Raw genomic sequence first — 16,608 nt, forward strand, 5'->3', positions numbered from 1 at the left:
CATGTCACTGTCATTCAACACCATCTGTCCATAACCAGGAACAAAAAAGAAGTGAACTTATCCTTTAAGGTTATTCCTGAGAAAGACAATTAGGGTAAGAACAAACTATTAAGTCTCCCATGCAAACATGGTCATTCTGTAAAGGGAGTGCCAACAAGGTAAAGCACTCATACCACCATGCACAGCATGTTCTCTCCTACAGACAAGCACTTTAACTAAAAAAAATCTCAACACCCAGCTGAACTAAATTTAAAGGCCATCTGTATCCTGAAAATGATCTTATGTACAAGATATGATCTTTATAAGAACTGAGAACCCTTCCTGCTCAATGTGACGATGTTTAAATTTCCTATGACCTCCTCTGACTTCATCTTTAAAATATATCTCTAAAAAAACACACATTTCTTTTACTGCAAGTTTAAGGGCACATACTCAAAAATTTTCAGCTGTAAACCAACATATCTGGGAATTTTGGCACACTCAACAAGGTAGTTATCTATGTCTTTAAAAACAGGTCCAGACTGATGACAAACCAAGCAAGAGCTTTTACACCTTTTGCATTCTCAGAGCTTATTTAACCAGGCAGATACCCTGGTTTATACTGGGTATGCTCTTGAACTGCTTAAGTGCTCTGTGTGCAAGAGTTTAAGACAGAAGAGGCTAAAGGAGGAAACAAAGCGTACAGCTTGAGAAGATCCAGATGGGACTTTCTTTTAGAAATAGACCTCTTCTTGGATTCTGACTCAGAAGAGCAGGGCCCTGCCAAATCACAAAGCTGCCGAGGACTGCCAAGTATCTGAAAGGAAAGGAAAGAGAAGTAAGTAGAAGATTATCTAAGCATTATTTAAATACAATAAATAAGTCATAATTCTATCAAGTCTAAGGTAGCACTGCTGTAATATCTCACAGCAAATGAAAACAGCACAGTGGTGCTCTACTTATTAAAGCTACCTTTCCTCTTTTTAGACACAGAAAAGCAAGTAAAGCAGAATATTCAGCAAGAATCACATTTAGAATGTTCTCCAGTGCTTTACATTTTTAGCTGATTTTTTCACCTGATACTGCACACAAGACAATTTTTATGCCTACATAAGTATTTTTTATTATAGTTTATACCAAAGGAAACCTCTCTCCTCAGCCACCTAGTTACACAGTTATGGAGTCATGCGAAGATAGGCAAAGTGATTCCTTCAGACTCAACCTGCTAGGTGGCACCTTGTTAATGCCCACCAGGAAATACAAACAAGCATGTATTAATAAGCCCAAAGAAGCAACAGGTATGTCCTGCACAAAACAACATTAGGCTTAGCTTTTCCTAAAACTTCAGTTATCATCTTGCTATTGTTTAAAATTAGAGAAAGACAGTGACAGGATGACTCCCAGTTTAGACAGGAACCTAGTGGGTGGCTGTGTGGGTTAAGATTCTTCAGAAATAGAACAGCCTAGGTATGCACAAGCTAGATGAAAAATTCTCTAGGAGATAGCACTATTTCTACAAATTACATAAATTTCTTTGTTTTCCACAGCATGAGAAGAAAGGTGCCCACGTGGAATAGAAAAGTCCATAATTTCAGCTAGTGCTGAAACAAGTCTCCCAGTGTTCCACTTCTAGTGCTTTCAGAGACACTGGGCAAAAGGCCAGAATGGACTGGTCTTGAAATGGCTTCTTGTGCCGCTGGCAGCTTTTTTGTATCTATTCAAAAAAGCTCCAAGAAACCGGATTTCAAAAACCGGGCATGTAATCAAAGCATATATTCACCTTCATGCCTGGAAACCAGACTGTGAGGATGTGTCTGGGGAAAGATGCCAAAGAAGTTGCAAACCGGATCGTTATGCTCTATCTCACCCAAAAGAGCAGTTGTGACTCAGTGATAGTATGTGCTCCATGCAGCACCACAGCACGAGCACTGATGGAGTGCCACAGTAGCTTGTACTATGGAGACATACAGCTATTACAACTGCATCAAACTATCTGTTAGAGTGGTGCTGCTGTACCAGCTGTGCTCAGAAAGGACAAGTTCAACATCCCTAGGTGGGAAGGTTTGAAATGCATTGGTGTGCACATGTCAGCAAAACTTACTGTTAAATAAACACTTTGTTTTACATGCCTGGATTTGCACATGTGATTGTCCTACCTCTTTCATAATTTTGATGGCTTCTACTCGATGTTGAGGTGGTGGGTAAAGCAACATGCGGTGATACAGAGACTGTAGCACAGGCTTCATGGATTCCACTGACCCCACCAGTCGAACCAGTTCTGCTGCAATGTAATATATGGTCCGTGCAACGGGCCCACTAAGGGCAGGGGCCGTGGAAGAGCAACCTGAACCCCGGCCATGATCAGAGATCCCTGAGGAAGGGGAATCAGCCTCAAGGCAGATGCTGCTGTGGGCAGAGGTGATCGTTTTATCATGGATTGGATTTCCCAGGATTACTATTAGGGCTGGACACAGTTGCTTCCTGAGAAAGAGAAAAGCACCAGATGGTAACTGGAAAAAATACTCTTACAAGAACAGATTGAAAATAGCCCATGGTTAAATGAGATACATACTCTTGTTTTAATGATCAGTCAAACAGCAGTGGTTAGATAGAAAAACAAATTATGCCAGGCTTTTTTCATCTCTCAATCATCAGCATGCTAGTCCATATGGAAAGATCTCTGTGTGCTGTAGAAACATAGTAGTGATTTTGCAAGTTCATGTTGTTGCACAGTGCTGTCCCTTTGCAGGATAGCATGCCTGCCTTTTTCACCAGCTGCAGCCCATCACAAAGTAGAAAATCTAGACTTTCACTGCTCAGTGTCTCTTTTTCAATTCACCTTGGGAGCTTTAAAAAAGCCTGACTAAACAAGAACTAATCTATGTTAACTAGAAGGCTGAATATTCCATCGCTGAACTGCACATGCATTATTTTAGTAAGCACCCTTAGTTGTGAGCATCTGTTTGGCTGTCTTTTGAGAACACAATGAAAGCCCTGTACAATAACTCACAGTGTGCACTGTACTGCACATATGCTACTATACAGTAAATACCCATCCTTCCTTCAACTGTCTTACACTCATGTTAAGTGATTCAACACCAGCAGATCACTCCTCTGTGGAACCAAAGCCAGCTCAGCACTTTGCTCCATTAGCTGCTATTTCAGCTTTGCACTCACACACTTGACATTTTACTTCAGTCTGCAAGACCTTAATTTAAGAAGTCAAGTGCTGCATGAGAATGAGTCCTAATCTGGTTTTCACCCACGTCTCAGAGGTTCAAGCAAGTACCTAGAGCAAGCACCCAATTTCAAGTAACAATTCATAAAACATGTCCTCATAGGTAACTACATTTTATTTTCTCAAGGTTTTATGCAGTCTAGAATTTTCATTGCTTCTCTTAACAAGATATCTGAAACAGCTCAGCTTCCCAAGTCATGGAAAGAAAACCAGCTTTTAATAGGAGATCAGATAATTACTTTAAATCTGTTTATTCCATTTATTTCTCCAATCAAGTACATTTCAAAACATAACAATTTACTGCTTAAGAAATATGCCTGTCTCAAAGCAGGCATAATCACAGGTTGCAACAACAATATATTCCCCACATATCTTAATCCTGTCAAAGTGTTTCTGTATCAAACTATGGAGAACACTGTCAACACACAGAGCTAAATCTTCCCTATCTGCTCCCTTCTTTATCTTCTTTGGGAACTGATTAAAAAGTGTCTGTCAGAGTGAAAGCTGTGTGCATGTAGGCAACAGCTCCTTAAAGAATAGGGACAGCTACCAGTTTGCATCACAACCTCACCAGACAGGTAATGTATTAGCCCATACAAAATATTCAAAATTATGTTTGCAGTTTAAACTGTTTCATATCTACCTAGTGCTTTAGGGTTTTTTCCCCCATTTAAGCAGGTAGCTGAAGCATGCATGTTCATTCCTTGGCAGCAGTGCAGGTTAAGTCACACCCCTGATGGCTTGCCCTCCTGGTACACAGCTACAGACACAAACACCTGCAGATTTCCAGCATAAACTGGATCACCAAAAGGATGTAAATTGAAAATAAAACAGGAAGTTTTTAACTGAGATAATTTCAGTGACCTTGCTCACAGGATGGCCCCACAGTCTGTCACATGAGCAAAAAAAAAGGGCTGGGTGAAATTCAAAGGCAGAAACTTCTGAAGTGAATCTGCCATGGGACAGAGAGTTCGGCTCTTATGTTAGACCTCCAAGAGGCCTCAGCACTGGGTCCTTGTGCCACACTGCCAAGTGTTACCAGTCTGAACAGCCCCCAGTTAGGCAGCCACTGATGTTCCTGGGACAGCAGGGGAGTTATGGGTGCCTCTACATGTTCCACCTTTAGAATTGGGCCCAAGTCAATCACTTCAGTTTCAAAAATTACAGGGTAAAAACACAAAAACCACATTTGTCATTAACAGTCACATATATCATTCCTTAATACAATCACCTGACAAGGTCAGGTGGCACAGACTGCAAGGAACTGTGTATTAGTTACATTCTTGATTTATTAATATGACTCAATTATCCACAGGCTATAAAAACCCCACTATTTCAATCACAAGGAAAGCAGGATTATTTCAGGTGCTTTGATGTGATGTATCAATTTAGATATAAATATGAACACCAAAGATATCAAGCCTTCCTGGTGAAGTGGATTAAAAAGGAGAAATTCTTGATGAAATAGAATCAACATTAAGACTATTCGGCCTCAAACTTTACACAACAATGCAGGTCATAATAAGCATTTCTGGTCACCAGCACACATCTGACATTAATTTTGCTTATCTTCTTTCTTCTTTGCTTATTATTGTATCAGAACATTAAGAATCTCAACAGTACCCTCCTACAACAAGCAGAGCATCTCTGTGTTCAATGCCACACACAAATCCAAACTATTGCAGAAAGCATAAGAGGTTTTCTGTTCTGGCTAAATCCATTAGACCTCATTACAGTGATAATTCACTACCAGGATTTAATGTGGCAGCTGAGCAGGAAGTCCTAACCAATTTTATATGAGGCACAGAAAGAACTGATAGTAGGCTAACAGCAAGCTCTGCCCACACCTGGAGACTTTTTACAGGTTTTTTTGCAAGGCTGGGGGGAACAGGTCCTTTTACATTTACAAACTGAGTATTTGCATTAGTCTTCAGATGTACTCACCATATTAGATCAGTGAATCCTTTGTGCTGGCGCATGCAGGGGGAGGAGCTGTTCAGCATGGAGAGGATACACTCCAAGTAAAGAAGCTGAAGTTGACGATTGTCACTGGCAAAGAAAAGATGCCATTCACATCATATTAAAACAGACTATTTAATTTTCTAAAATAACCACATTAGTTCACTTGAAAATTATACCATTTGCTTCTTTCTGTCAATTTACAATGGTGTGATCACCTGCATCATCCCACTTATTTTGCACTGATTGCATGCAGTGATCTACTGCATTAAAAAAAAGGTGAAAAATAGGAAGAATAAAACCCAAATAATTACTCAAATTCAATCTAAAATCTTGAGAAGGAACCTTAAACAGAGGAAAAGGAGAAAACAGAACATTTTTGGACTATTGGATAGTTTCTTTAGGAAATCTGAAGCATGTTTAGGCTACTCTCTTCTGGTTATTTTTTTTTCTTGGTGACAGCTACAATGGTCAAAAGTGGTCATTAACCACAAATGGTTAATGTCTCCAAGCAGAAAGCCACACAGTAACATGGCTACCTTTCAGGGCCTTACCAGTAACTCTGTCAGAACCATAAACTCAAAGAAAGCTTCATGAGAAGGAATATTAAAGAACCTGTGGACACCTGGAACTGATACACTTGTAACATGCACTGTGCCTGCCCCTACTCTTAACATCAGCTGTGGGATCCAGGAGACAAGCAAGGCTGAGGTCGCCTTACGAAAGGAGCACTCCATGGCAAGTGTACCCACAATATGGTTTTCACTCCTAAGAAAACCAGGATTTAATAACTCTCTTTTGGTCAGAGATGAGAGCTGGAGAAATGCACTTTCTGATATGTGACTGTACATCAAGAAAGCTGTAAAGAATGGATTTATCTCAATCGAAATTAAGGAGTGAGAAAGATCTGTTTTTCTGTCACTGCCTGAGTTCCTTTTGTTCACATACATGAATTTGTATCCAAGTACAACAATATCTGTTTCACATGCCATAGAGAAAACCCTGAATCCTGAGGCTCAAAGCTGGATTTTTAACTCTGTGGTATGAAGGGTTGAAAACTGCTGGCCTCTTATATATTTTAAAGGTGATAGATTTTTCCCCACAACAGCCTACACCTATCTGGAAAGATACATGCATTCCAGGTACAGATGCCTTCTTTCCCAACAGCTTTTCTTACAATGTGTCTTCATGCAGATGATCATCTCCTTAGAGTTGACACTTGCATGGGAATGCACAGGGCATCTCTGCACTCTTGATTTTATTTTCCCAGATGCTGACACTGATTAAATAATGCTAAGTAAGGCATTCCTCTGTAATCCTGCTGTTACTAGAGAAACTTATGGGAAGAAAGTCTGCAAAAGAACTGCACATAGATGCCTGTGCTATCTTTGCCTCTAGTAGTTTCTGAAAATTGCACAGCATATAACACACTTCCTGTCCATACCAACCACATTTTAGAAGTTAAGATCATACATTTTCAAGTAGGTAGAGTGTATGATATTCCTAAATTGGAGGAATTCTTTGATAACACAAATTACTGCAATTGGATAAAGCCTGTCTAAGAAGGACTTATTTATTAATTCTGAATATAATATCTGTTAGGTCTCTCCATGGCTCTTGTAATTGTTATTCTCTCTATGATGGTTCTTCCAGCCAGAAAAGAAAACTTAGATTATTAGTATTTTGTATTAGTATTTTGCTGCTGTATGGAAGTTACCTACAGATTAGATTTACTGGAAGCTCTGTAAAGCTGAACAATGCACGAAGAAGGCAAATTAGCTCCTCATTTCAAGCAAGGATTAAATTAATGCATCATGAATAATACTTTCTCTAGCAAACACCTCATTCAAGCACAGCTCTGCTTCATAATTCCAGAACTTCAACAGCACAATCACATGCATCAGTGAAACTCTCAACCTCCAGGTAATAAATTAAAATTATAAACTTAAATAACTCACTTTATGACAGCCTGGAGCTTCTCACAGAGTACAGTGAGGACAGATACAACATCATCACAAAGAGACTCAGTTGAAGTACCTCCAAAAAGGACAAATATCAGAGGCATTACATATGAACAGCTGGATAACAACATCAATTAACTGCATGGGTTCTCAGAGCTGGTCAGAGCTTCTAAACAAGGAGCAGGGCTACCCAAATTCATAGATAAGATGCAGTAGGAAAAGTGCTAGATAGGAAAGTGATCACCACAACATGCAAAAGCAGCAGTATGAAACCCGGAGAGAGCACTAATTGCTTACATGCATTTACAGAAGGTTAGCTGAAATTAAATTCAGATAATAAAATAAGTATATAATTAAATAATAAAAAAGTCTGGCCCCAATTTTCTACATGGCAGCCAATTTCTGCAGTATCTCTCCCTGCAGTTTCTCTCTCTTAAACGTTTTCTGATGTCTGACCAACTTCTGATCTTATCAAAGAATGCTTGTGCTCTTCAAAGATTTTAGCCTCCATTCACACAAGTTCTACCAAAATCCTGAGTGAAAGTCAAAACCAGAGACTATTTTTCCTACTAGAAGATGTTGGAAGTTAAGCCACAAAGGGGATAAAAAAACATTCTCTTGTAAAATAATCACCTGGCAAGTAGTCATTAAATAAACAATGTCTTTGGCCTGAAATAGAGTAATCATTGTTTTCAGATTCCACATTCTACTCTGCAAATCTATTTCATTTCAGGAAGTAAAGGCACTCACTGAAACTTTTTTCAGACCACTGAAACTCCTTAATTACACCTGTTAGCACCTTAAAACAATAATATATTACTATGTTGAGTGCAATGCTGTTACCATGGTCCAAATGAAGACACAACTGGAAATATCAGGAGCTGAGAGGGCTATCTCAGTTCTTATCACAGGTAACCAAGAAAGCACCAAACTATATAGAAGTTACAAAATCCTGAGGGTGCAACTCCCATGATATCAAACAGCACTGTGGTCATAAAAAGAAAGTTAGGAATAAAAAAGCTGGATTGGAAGGAGTCACTAAAAAAGTTTTACAAATACCTTGACTCTTGAATTTCTGCAAGTTGTCAGGGTTTTCAACTATCTGTTGAGGAAAGACAAAGGTGATGTAATTGGTACCAGGGACAAAGGAACATTATAGAAGCAATACTTTAACAGCAGAAGTTTCTTAAATTCAATTCTTTCTTAAATTCAATTCTTAAACTGTCCTCTATCTGTTTGGGGTCTTTTGCTAGGGTTTTTAATGGAACTTTTTGCAAAATATTTTTAAAAATTCCTTAAGATCTGTTTTAACAATCATTTACATTAAAGGAAATTGCATCTCATTTAGGTCAAAGTTTTGTAAGTCCTTAAGGGATTTCCTACACTTAGAACAACTCAGTAATAATTAGGCATATAAATTGCATTGAAAGTAACTGAGAGAAAAGCAAAGTTTAGACTTCACAAACTACTTAGAAACCAAAATCAATTGAGTATTAGAGAGTTTAGAACACTGACAGTGTTAATGTTACAATACCAACAAAATTAATGGCAGTCAGGAAACGGAAATGACCTCATACATCACTTGGTTCAGCTGTGGTATAGGATTCTTCCTATCGTGCACAACAGGGTCAAGCCAAATTCTCTCAAGCATCAATAACAAAATGTCAGGAGCTAAATACACTTTTCATATGCTTTTATATACTCCTCAGCTAAGAAAAGATCTAACAAAATTGAATTTGCAGACCCAAAATGTTTCTGTTTGTTTGGGGGTTTTTTGGTAAATGCTTTGGCTAGTAAAATGAACCTACTTAGCACCAACAGAAGACAACTTTACTTAAACTGAATTATTATTTTTGCAGTTGCTCAGCAGGATAAAAACAATCTAGTCTATTAATCCAAAATAGAAGTGATCATCTTAACCCAAAACAGATATAAGGAAATCAATCTGTACAACTAGAGTCCTTAAATTTTCCTAATAAATAGAAACTGACTTTTACAAATAATACTTCTTTAACAATATGGTATTATACAAAACAGTACAAACAATGTAAGACGTCAGTGTAATTCCACATGTACCCAGAACATCTACAGTTGAAAATGTGCTGGGATGTCATTCAAACAGCTCTCATGGGTTTTAATAATGAAATAAATAAAATTAAATTTTTTTATAACAAAGAAAAAAAATTCATAAGTTAAAATATCTTCTATTAAAAAAAGTAGAAGAAAAATCGCAATTACACTTTCCTTAGCTGAGAATCTGTTTTTTTACTATGTAAATATTTGTCATGCAAAAAGTTTTGGCAGAAGGATTTAAATGCACCTTAGAAAAACAAGAAAACAATATAAAAGAATGGAAAAAGCTGAGGCAGCCTGACATTAGAACAAAGTGTCTTTTATTTAATGCAAAATAAAAAAAAAAATAAACCAGCCAACTAAAATTGACAATGTGAGAGCTCTTAGGGAGGCATAGTCAGAGCCCAAAAAACTTTTAAACAGGATTAACTGAGGAAGTGTCAAATAAAAGCCATAAGGCATTCAGATGAATGAGAACAAAATGGTATGCAGCCATGGACATGGAACCATTTGTTGATGCCAGAAGGCTCACCATGTTTTCTTGCCTTTGTCGTAACTGTAAAGTCAAGTCACTCAACATTTGGCTGAGGGTTGCCCGCACAGCGGTGTTAATGCTCCGCTGGTGACAGCTAGATACATATGTCTCAATGCAAACCTGATGAGGAAACAAGACAGCAGCACAAAGAGATCAACTCCCCCTTACCAGGAACACAGTTTAGGAGGATACCAAGGTCTCTCACATGCAGATAGATAGTCAGCCTTCCTTACTATTTAGCACATTAGAAGTTTTTAGCAGTCTTGGTTGGAAAGCCAAGTAACTCATCAGTCACACAGCTGCAGGAATGGCAGGGCAAAACTGGCAAAGTCTCCTGTCAAATCCAAGTGATTTTGGTACTTGTCTCACTTCGTACAGAGCTCATTGAATGAGGCTTTGATTATTCATATCTTGATACTTATTGTAACTACCTTGCTGCAAGTCTATGTCTGCAATATCCTATAAATATCCTTCAATTCTTCAAGCTTGTTGCTTCTGGTGTAAAGGTATTTGCCACTTATTCTACGATAATCATTACGTACTGTATCTAGTGTGAAAACTTTTAAAGCCTTTCTTAACACAGAAAATACAATAGCATTTTACCATAAATAACACAAACAACTGCCTTTTAATAACTGGCAATCCAGCAGAGGGCTCCTCTTTTCAGAGATCCCATGGGAACCAAGGTAGCAATAGAAGAACGCTGATGGATCATCCAGTTCCCAACTCCAAGCCCAGCTGCTGACAGGTTTCTGGCAATGTGCTGTGCCCAGAGTCATGCTTGACTTCTGCCCCTGGTGATCCTGCACAAGTGGCTGCTAAAGTGTTACACAGCTAGGATCCTGGGGACAGCACACTGCAAAGTGCAGTTTCTGTGCTTCATCAGGTATTTTGTGGGAGGTGCTAGGTCTCTGTAAGACCTTCAGTAACTGGAGTAGACAGTGTAACCACGTTGCACAGTAACTACTAAGTAGATAAAAATCTTGATGGAGCTGAGCAGATTTGCGACAGAACTGTACAACAGTCTTCTTGAAGAAGCAGTTTTGGTCCTTTGTCCTGCACTAAGCTTTATTGTTCACAATGACCACAAGAATCTTCCAAATCCATAACAAGCAAAACAAAAAGTAAATGACTGTTCACATACTTATATATTTTTCAGTTTTAGCAGCTTTATTCTGCCATTGTTTAGATATATAGCAAGTAAGAACTGTAAATATAAATGGAACTAGATGTGAAAAATTATTTAAAATATTAATTCTTAAAAATATAAATGTGTAGTATGAACTATATGCATAAGGAGTATACAAAACTGCATCTGGTGTACATTTTTGAATGAGAAGGATATTATATGATGTAAAGTCACTTTTATAGTTCCCTAATGAGGATGAGTTTTTAAGAAGGAAAAATTAAAGTGATCTGATTACAGAGTCTGATCAGTATTGACATAGGCACACAAACAAGACTCTTGATTGTTTCTAACTCCTATTGAAATGAAACCAAGCTGTCAATAGGTCAGTGATGAAGATGTTCTTGTAAGTTGGCCTGGACCAATTCTGCTCATCATTCAGCTATCCCTTGAACCCCAGTGGACAAAATAACCCTAAAAGCTTGTTAACCACATACAGCCCTTCACAGAGGCCAAACCATTCCAGTGCTGCTGAGAATATTCTTTTTGAGCTGTAAGACTTCTTCTAGAGTACCTGAAATAATTAATGAAGTACCATTCTTAGAGGTAGGCTGACTTTCTGGAAAGAGCATGGTTGGTATCTCCTCCTTGTCTCCCCTCCCCACGTGAGCTAATAAGCAAACAACACTTGAGTTGCAATCTTACAGAAGGCCTGTGTTCTAAATGGCTGGGCAAGGTACCTTTTGAAAAGCCACTGATGAAGAAGCAGCAGTGAAAATGCGAGAGCTCAGGGCTCCAAAGAGGTGTGCAATGGACATTTTGATCATTTCATGCATTCGGGGACTTCCAGCTCTATGGCATGCAAAACACAACTAAGAGCAAAACACAGAAGGGTTAGCTAATTAAACACAGAGTTACACAAAATAAACCTCCAGAAGGCACACTGGAGCAACAAACACACACAAAAAAACCATGAAACAGCATCAACTACATTTTCCTGCAGGTGTCTAGGCAAGCATGGGAAGGTGCACAGAACAAGATTTAATCCATTTTTCATACTACTAATCTCTTTTCAATATTATTAATACTTAGGGCAGAAATTATAGTAGTCTTCATGTTGGATGCTTTCTTAATTTGAAGCTGATAAGGTTCAGAATGATTTTGAGTGCCATTGTTTTGTACATATGAATTGCAAGCCATCAGACAGTGCAAAATGGCCAGACTGTAGCTTTGTTTGTCAGAGACAGTCCTCAGGTGTTCCACTAGTAATGAAGGCAGCACCTTTCCAATCCTGGAGTGGTTCTACTTGCTACAGAGTGCAGGCTAGGAAAACTAAGGGACTGATTTTCAAAGAAACGTTAAATATCATGGGCACTGGAACAGAAAGCTCCTTTTTGCCACGTTTCCCTTAGAGCAAGTCAGAAGGTTAACCAAATGCTGAACTGAGATATTATTTTCTGTTTCCTACTGCTTATATGTTGGCTAATTCAGATACAAAGGCATAGTGATGCCAGCTATTAAAATCTTTGCCTTACCTAAAGCCTGTGGAGGAACTTGTGGAAACATGTATGTGCCGGGTAGGATTTGCTATTTAGAGAGATCTAGGCTATTTAAGAAAACCTGAGGCAGTATTTTCTCAAGAAGTGTGGAGAAAATAGCTGTACATCCAAATCCTCCAAATAGAGGCAAACACACTCTGTATTACTGCTTGTTCCAATTCATTGAAGGAAATGAGTTTTGCTTGCTTTGCTGGCACATCTCATCATGCATTAGAGTCTTGCTCACTATAAAAGAAAAGAACTAGCATTGTCCTAATTTGTATCAGTACACCAGCAAAGCTTTTTAAAAACCAGATTGGCTTTCTGAGAATAAACTGAAATGCAACTACCAAAACTAGCAGAGTTTCACATCAATCTGTGAAAGACAACTGCCAATTTTCAGAATGCTTTTGATGAATAACAACGCTCTTTACAGAGAGAACAGAAAATATTATTTCTGATAATTTCTACAGTTTATACCACACAGACCATCACTGATTGACCATTTCCCCCCAGTCTCAGGTAGAGCTCTTAAAGACTGAAAACTGAAGGGCTCAGAGTCATTAAATGCTTTTGCCAGCAAGCACTTTGTTTATTCTCAAGCTCTTTACCTACAGCCAAGAGATGCACTAAGCTGAATTCATCAGCTTTTGCCTTGCATGTTAGGAAGTCTGTGAGAAATATGAGAAAAACTGCAGCAGGGGAAATTATCTGTATTTTTTCCCAGTGTGTGACACTGACATAAAGAGGGTTTAGTAGAAATTTAAAAACTGTGGCTTGTTAAGTAGCAATTGTTTAAGTAGCAATTCAATTCATCCCTGCTGCAGCATCTACAGATGGGGCTTACAAAGACCTCCAAAAATAGCCACACCTTATGGTATCACCTAGCACAAGAGAAACGAAAATCTAAGCTGCACTGATCTAGAATGATTACTATCTTTTTCATCTGGTATATGTTATATACATGAACTATTTATGTTGTTTCCTTGCCTTTTAAAACCCTTTCTTCTTCTGCAAAATGGAATTTTCTTTGGTTTCCTGTTATCCCTACAACTCCTTTCTCAGCTTCTGATAAGATAAGGCAAGGTCAGTTTTATTCTTGAACTCAGAACATACTGTAACTTCCAGCTAAAGTAAGCTATTTTCACATGGGATTTTTGTTTTTACAAAAAAACTCCACCGCAAATAACAAAAACTGAGAACTAACACATCTCTAAATGTCTACAGACACTTGGGAGTGTAGGACATGTAGGTAACATTTACATTCCTTCATGGACACTAGCTCTGCCCATAGCATGTTAACAATGTACTTTTATAATAGATTCTGCACACAGCAGTGTGGTTTGCACAGGAGGATTAAGTGCTCCTGTACATTTTCTCTAAGCTGAACAAACAGCCCATAGCAGGCAACACACTACTAAAAATATCACTCACCTACTGAGGCTCAGGTAATATGCTTGCAAGTATGTTTTCTACAACCAAATCTCCTTTACAATTTAATTCATATTAAAATCTAATGGAATAAAGGGAGTAGAGTGACTAAGAACCCAATGGCTCAAGGGACATTAAAAATATTTTACTTGGATGTGTCAGGAAAGAGATACAAGGAACAGTGAGGTACTTATTTCAACATGGCACACTATGGCTTATAAACTTCTCTTCAGGAAACTCCATTAGTGTTAGAGTTGCAGCCAGTAGGAAATCAGTGCAGTGCTGTTTCATGAAGAACTCAAGAAAATTTTTCTATTGCAAAAGCAAAATAAATATGAGAAGTAGTAAATGTGTAATGTTGTAATAAACAATTATCAGTCAACTTCCAAGACTGCCTTCCCATGCAAGCCCAAACCTGCCCAACTCACAACTATTTCTTCACACTACACATAAGGTAATACCAGTCCTAATGATGGTAGACGTGTTTTAGACTGGTTCAGTTTCAGGCTACACATGGAAGGCACACTCAAGGCATTAGGGAAAGCTTAAGTGACACAAGCAGTGGTATAACAGAGGCACTTACCTCAGCAATCTTCAACACTGAACTCCCATTCAGCTCAAAGGTGGAGGTATATGTTATACAGAGCAAGACCTTGCATCAAAAGAGAGGAAATGAAAAAAAAATTAAGTTTCAGCCATTATTGACTCTCCTTCCCACCCTTGTGCTCCTAGCCAAAACTCCTCCCAACTTGGAGAAACAGCATCAGAAGCTTCTTAGCACCATGTGTTATTGGGATAGAGGAGATCCTCCTGAGAAGCTGCATCTGTTGGCCCCAGAGGCACCACCCAATGGATTACTTATTGCTGTCTCCTACATATGACCACCAAAAGGAAGACAATCCAGTGATCAACTCTGGCCTTGGACCCCTATTCATATTTTAACCACAAGCTTTGCATGATTTATAATCAGTCCTTCCATTCACTTCTATCAATATAACAAAAGAGAAAGGAAAAATACGATACAAGTTATTACTTAAGTGGCACAGACAGATAAGTATTATGTGAAAAAATCCATTAATTACTGCCTGAGGATTTCCCAGCACAGGATATTTGCACTAAGTGTATTATAGTCACTTGATAATGAGTAGCTAAAAAATATCCATAAGCCCCAGTTCATGAAGGGAGGCTTTTTCTGTCCTGAATTCAGCAGGAAGAATAAGACACTAAAAAACCAATTCAACATCTTGCTATGAAGAGAAGGGGAGTAAGAATGTGATGTGAACCACCAGGATAAATGGGTGAGTGAGGCAATGTGGTGAGAGACGCTGTGGTGTCGGATGCCTTTTGTGTCTGGAGATTTCTTCCCACTCTCCTGTCTCCCTTTCCAATCTCTCCTGCCCCACAGAAGACAGAATCTCAGCTACTGTTCTCTCTCCTTCAAAGCATAAAAGCCCTCCAGCACCAGAATTTATGTTTGGCTTGTTCTGAAATAGTGTAAGTTTCTTGGGATAAGTGTAGCAGCAAATATCAAATCACATTAACACTAATGTATTGGTCCCTACAGTATCTCAGCCCTACTCAGAACTGCTGTTCTCTGCTTCACAACAAAGTTTGGGGCATCAGATAAGTCAACATTAATGGCTGTTAACTAGAAGCAAAGTACAGAAGAGTGACATTTTCTCCACAGGTGAGTGTGACATTTTCCTGAAGGAGGACATAAATAAACTTTAGCATTTTGAGAGTCATACTGAAAAGTTACTATACACTGAAATGCACTGCACCTTTACAAGTGTTTTTCTTAGCAGAAAACTTGTGTTTCACTACAGGATGTCACACCTTACTCTGAGGTTGTCGGGTTTTCTGTTCGCTTGTTCGCATTTTTGTTTTGTAAATAAAATGCCAATAAGGAAATTGATCCTCTTCTTATAGAAGGTGATTTTACTACAAAAAGTGTTCCAAGTAAACCATTGTGTAATGGCAATTTTACAGTTTTCTGTACATGATATCTTGATTTGACACTCAGTCCTTCATAAATAGAAGCTGAATAATGTGGATAAATACTAGAGGTAGTGACAAAAGAAAAGGGCACACTACTCTTATGAATTACAATAGTCCTGCACTAGAAATTCTTTTTTAGATATTTAGCATTTATCTTGGGAGCAAAGTTTCTGAGCCAAATCCCTTCCTCATGGTTTCTCTTTTCTTTGAAATGGACAAAATGGAATTTCTTAAAAGTGTTATACAGCCCACCTCAATATTACAAGGAGAGATACAAGCTACAGAGCATTTGAACTTGCCAAAGAAAGCAATCTAATTCTAACTACAAATTATTAAGCGTGCTGTACTTTGTATTTCTTGACAGGAAGAAATACAAAGTATTTCTTCATATATACAGGAAGAAAACTCCACAAATTTCTCTGTAATCCATAACATTTACTAGCACATGCACAAGTGCCAGTGAAAAGGAACTGTGGTACCTTTCTTCCTGTCCCCAGAGCAAATTCTATAGAACAACAGAAAGGTAAACAGTCAATTATAAAAACTGTCAATCTCATTTGGCTAATAATAACATAAGTTATAAGGGCTGTTATTTCCATCTGCTGCTCAGTCCATATGTGAAAAATGTAAAGCTTTGAAGCCAAACAATTTTGTTTAGCACTAACTAGATTCTTAACTACTGCCCAGCCTCACAGTCAGCTGTGGGGCCTCACTTTCTCAGCTATTACACTGAAATTTTATTGACATTTCTAATAGCTGTGAGAACTCAG

The 16,608-nt window shown here is 38.3% G+C and overlaps 1 protein-coding gene across 6 annotated transcripts in view; it reads right to left on the bottom strand.

The window, feature by feature from the left end:
- Positions 1–16,608, bottom strand: part of ARFGEF3 (ARFGEF family member 3) — a 95,858-nt gene that overhangs the window by 51,163 nt on the left and 28,087 nt on the right. For 2 of the 6 annotated variants that reach the window (XM_063151456.1, XM_063151457.1), the window contains exons 5-12: positions 14,424–14,492; positions 11,612–11,743; positions 9,743–9,865; positions 8,197–8,239; positions 7,135–7,213; positions 5,162–5,266; positions 2,136–2,460; positions 684–796 (exon numbers count right to left, since the gene is read on the bottom strand). In XM_063151456.1, coding sequence (XP_063007526.1) covers positions 684–796; positions 2,136–2,460; positions 5,162–5,266; positions 7,135–7,213; positions 8,197–8,239; positions 9,743–9,865; positions 11,612–11,743; positions 14,424–14,492 — 989 coding nt within the window. The remainder of the gene's footprint in view (positions 1–683; positions 797–2,135; positions 2,461–5,161; positions 5,267–7,134; positions 7,214–8,196; positions 8,240–9,742; positions 9,866–11,611; positions 11,744–14,423; positions 14,493–16,608) is intronic. The other 4 variants (XM_063151460.1, XM_063151459.1, XM_063151458.1 and 1 more) reach the window with 3 other exon arrangements.

The sequence above is a fragment of the Melospiza melodia genome, chromosome 3 (assembly GCF_035770615.1).
Source record: "Melospiza melodia melodia isolate bMelMel2 chromosome 3, bMelMel2.pri, whole genome shotgun sequence".
Taxonomy (NCBI): Eukaryota; Metazoa; Chordata; class Aves; order Passeriformes; family Passerellidae; genus Melospiza; species Melospiza melodia.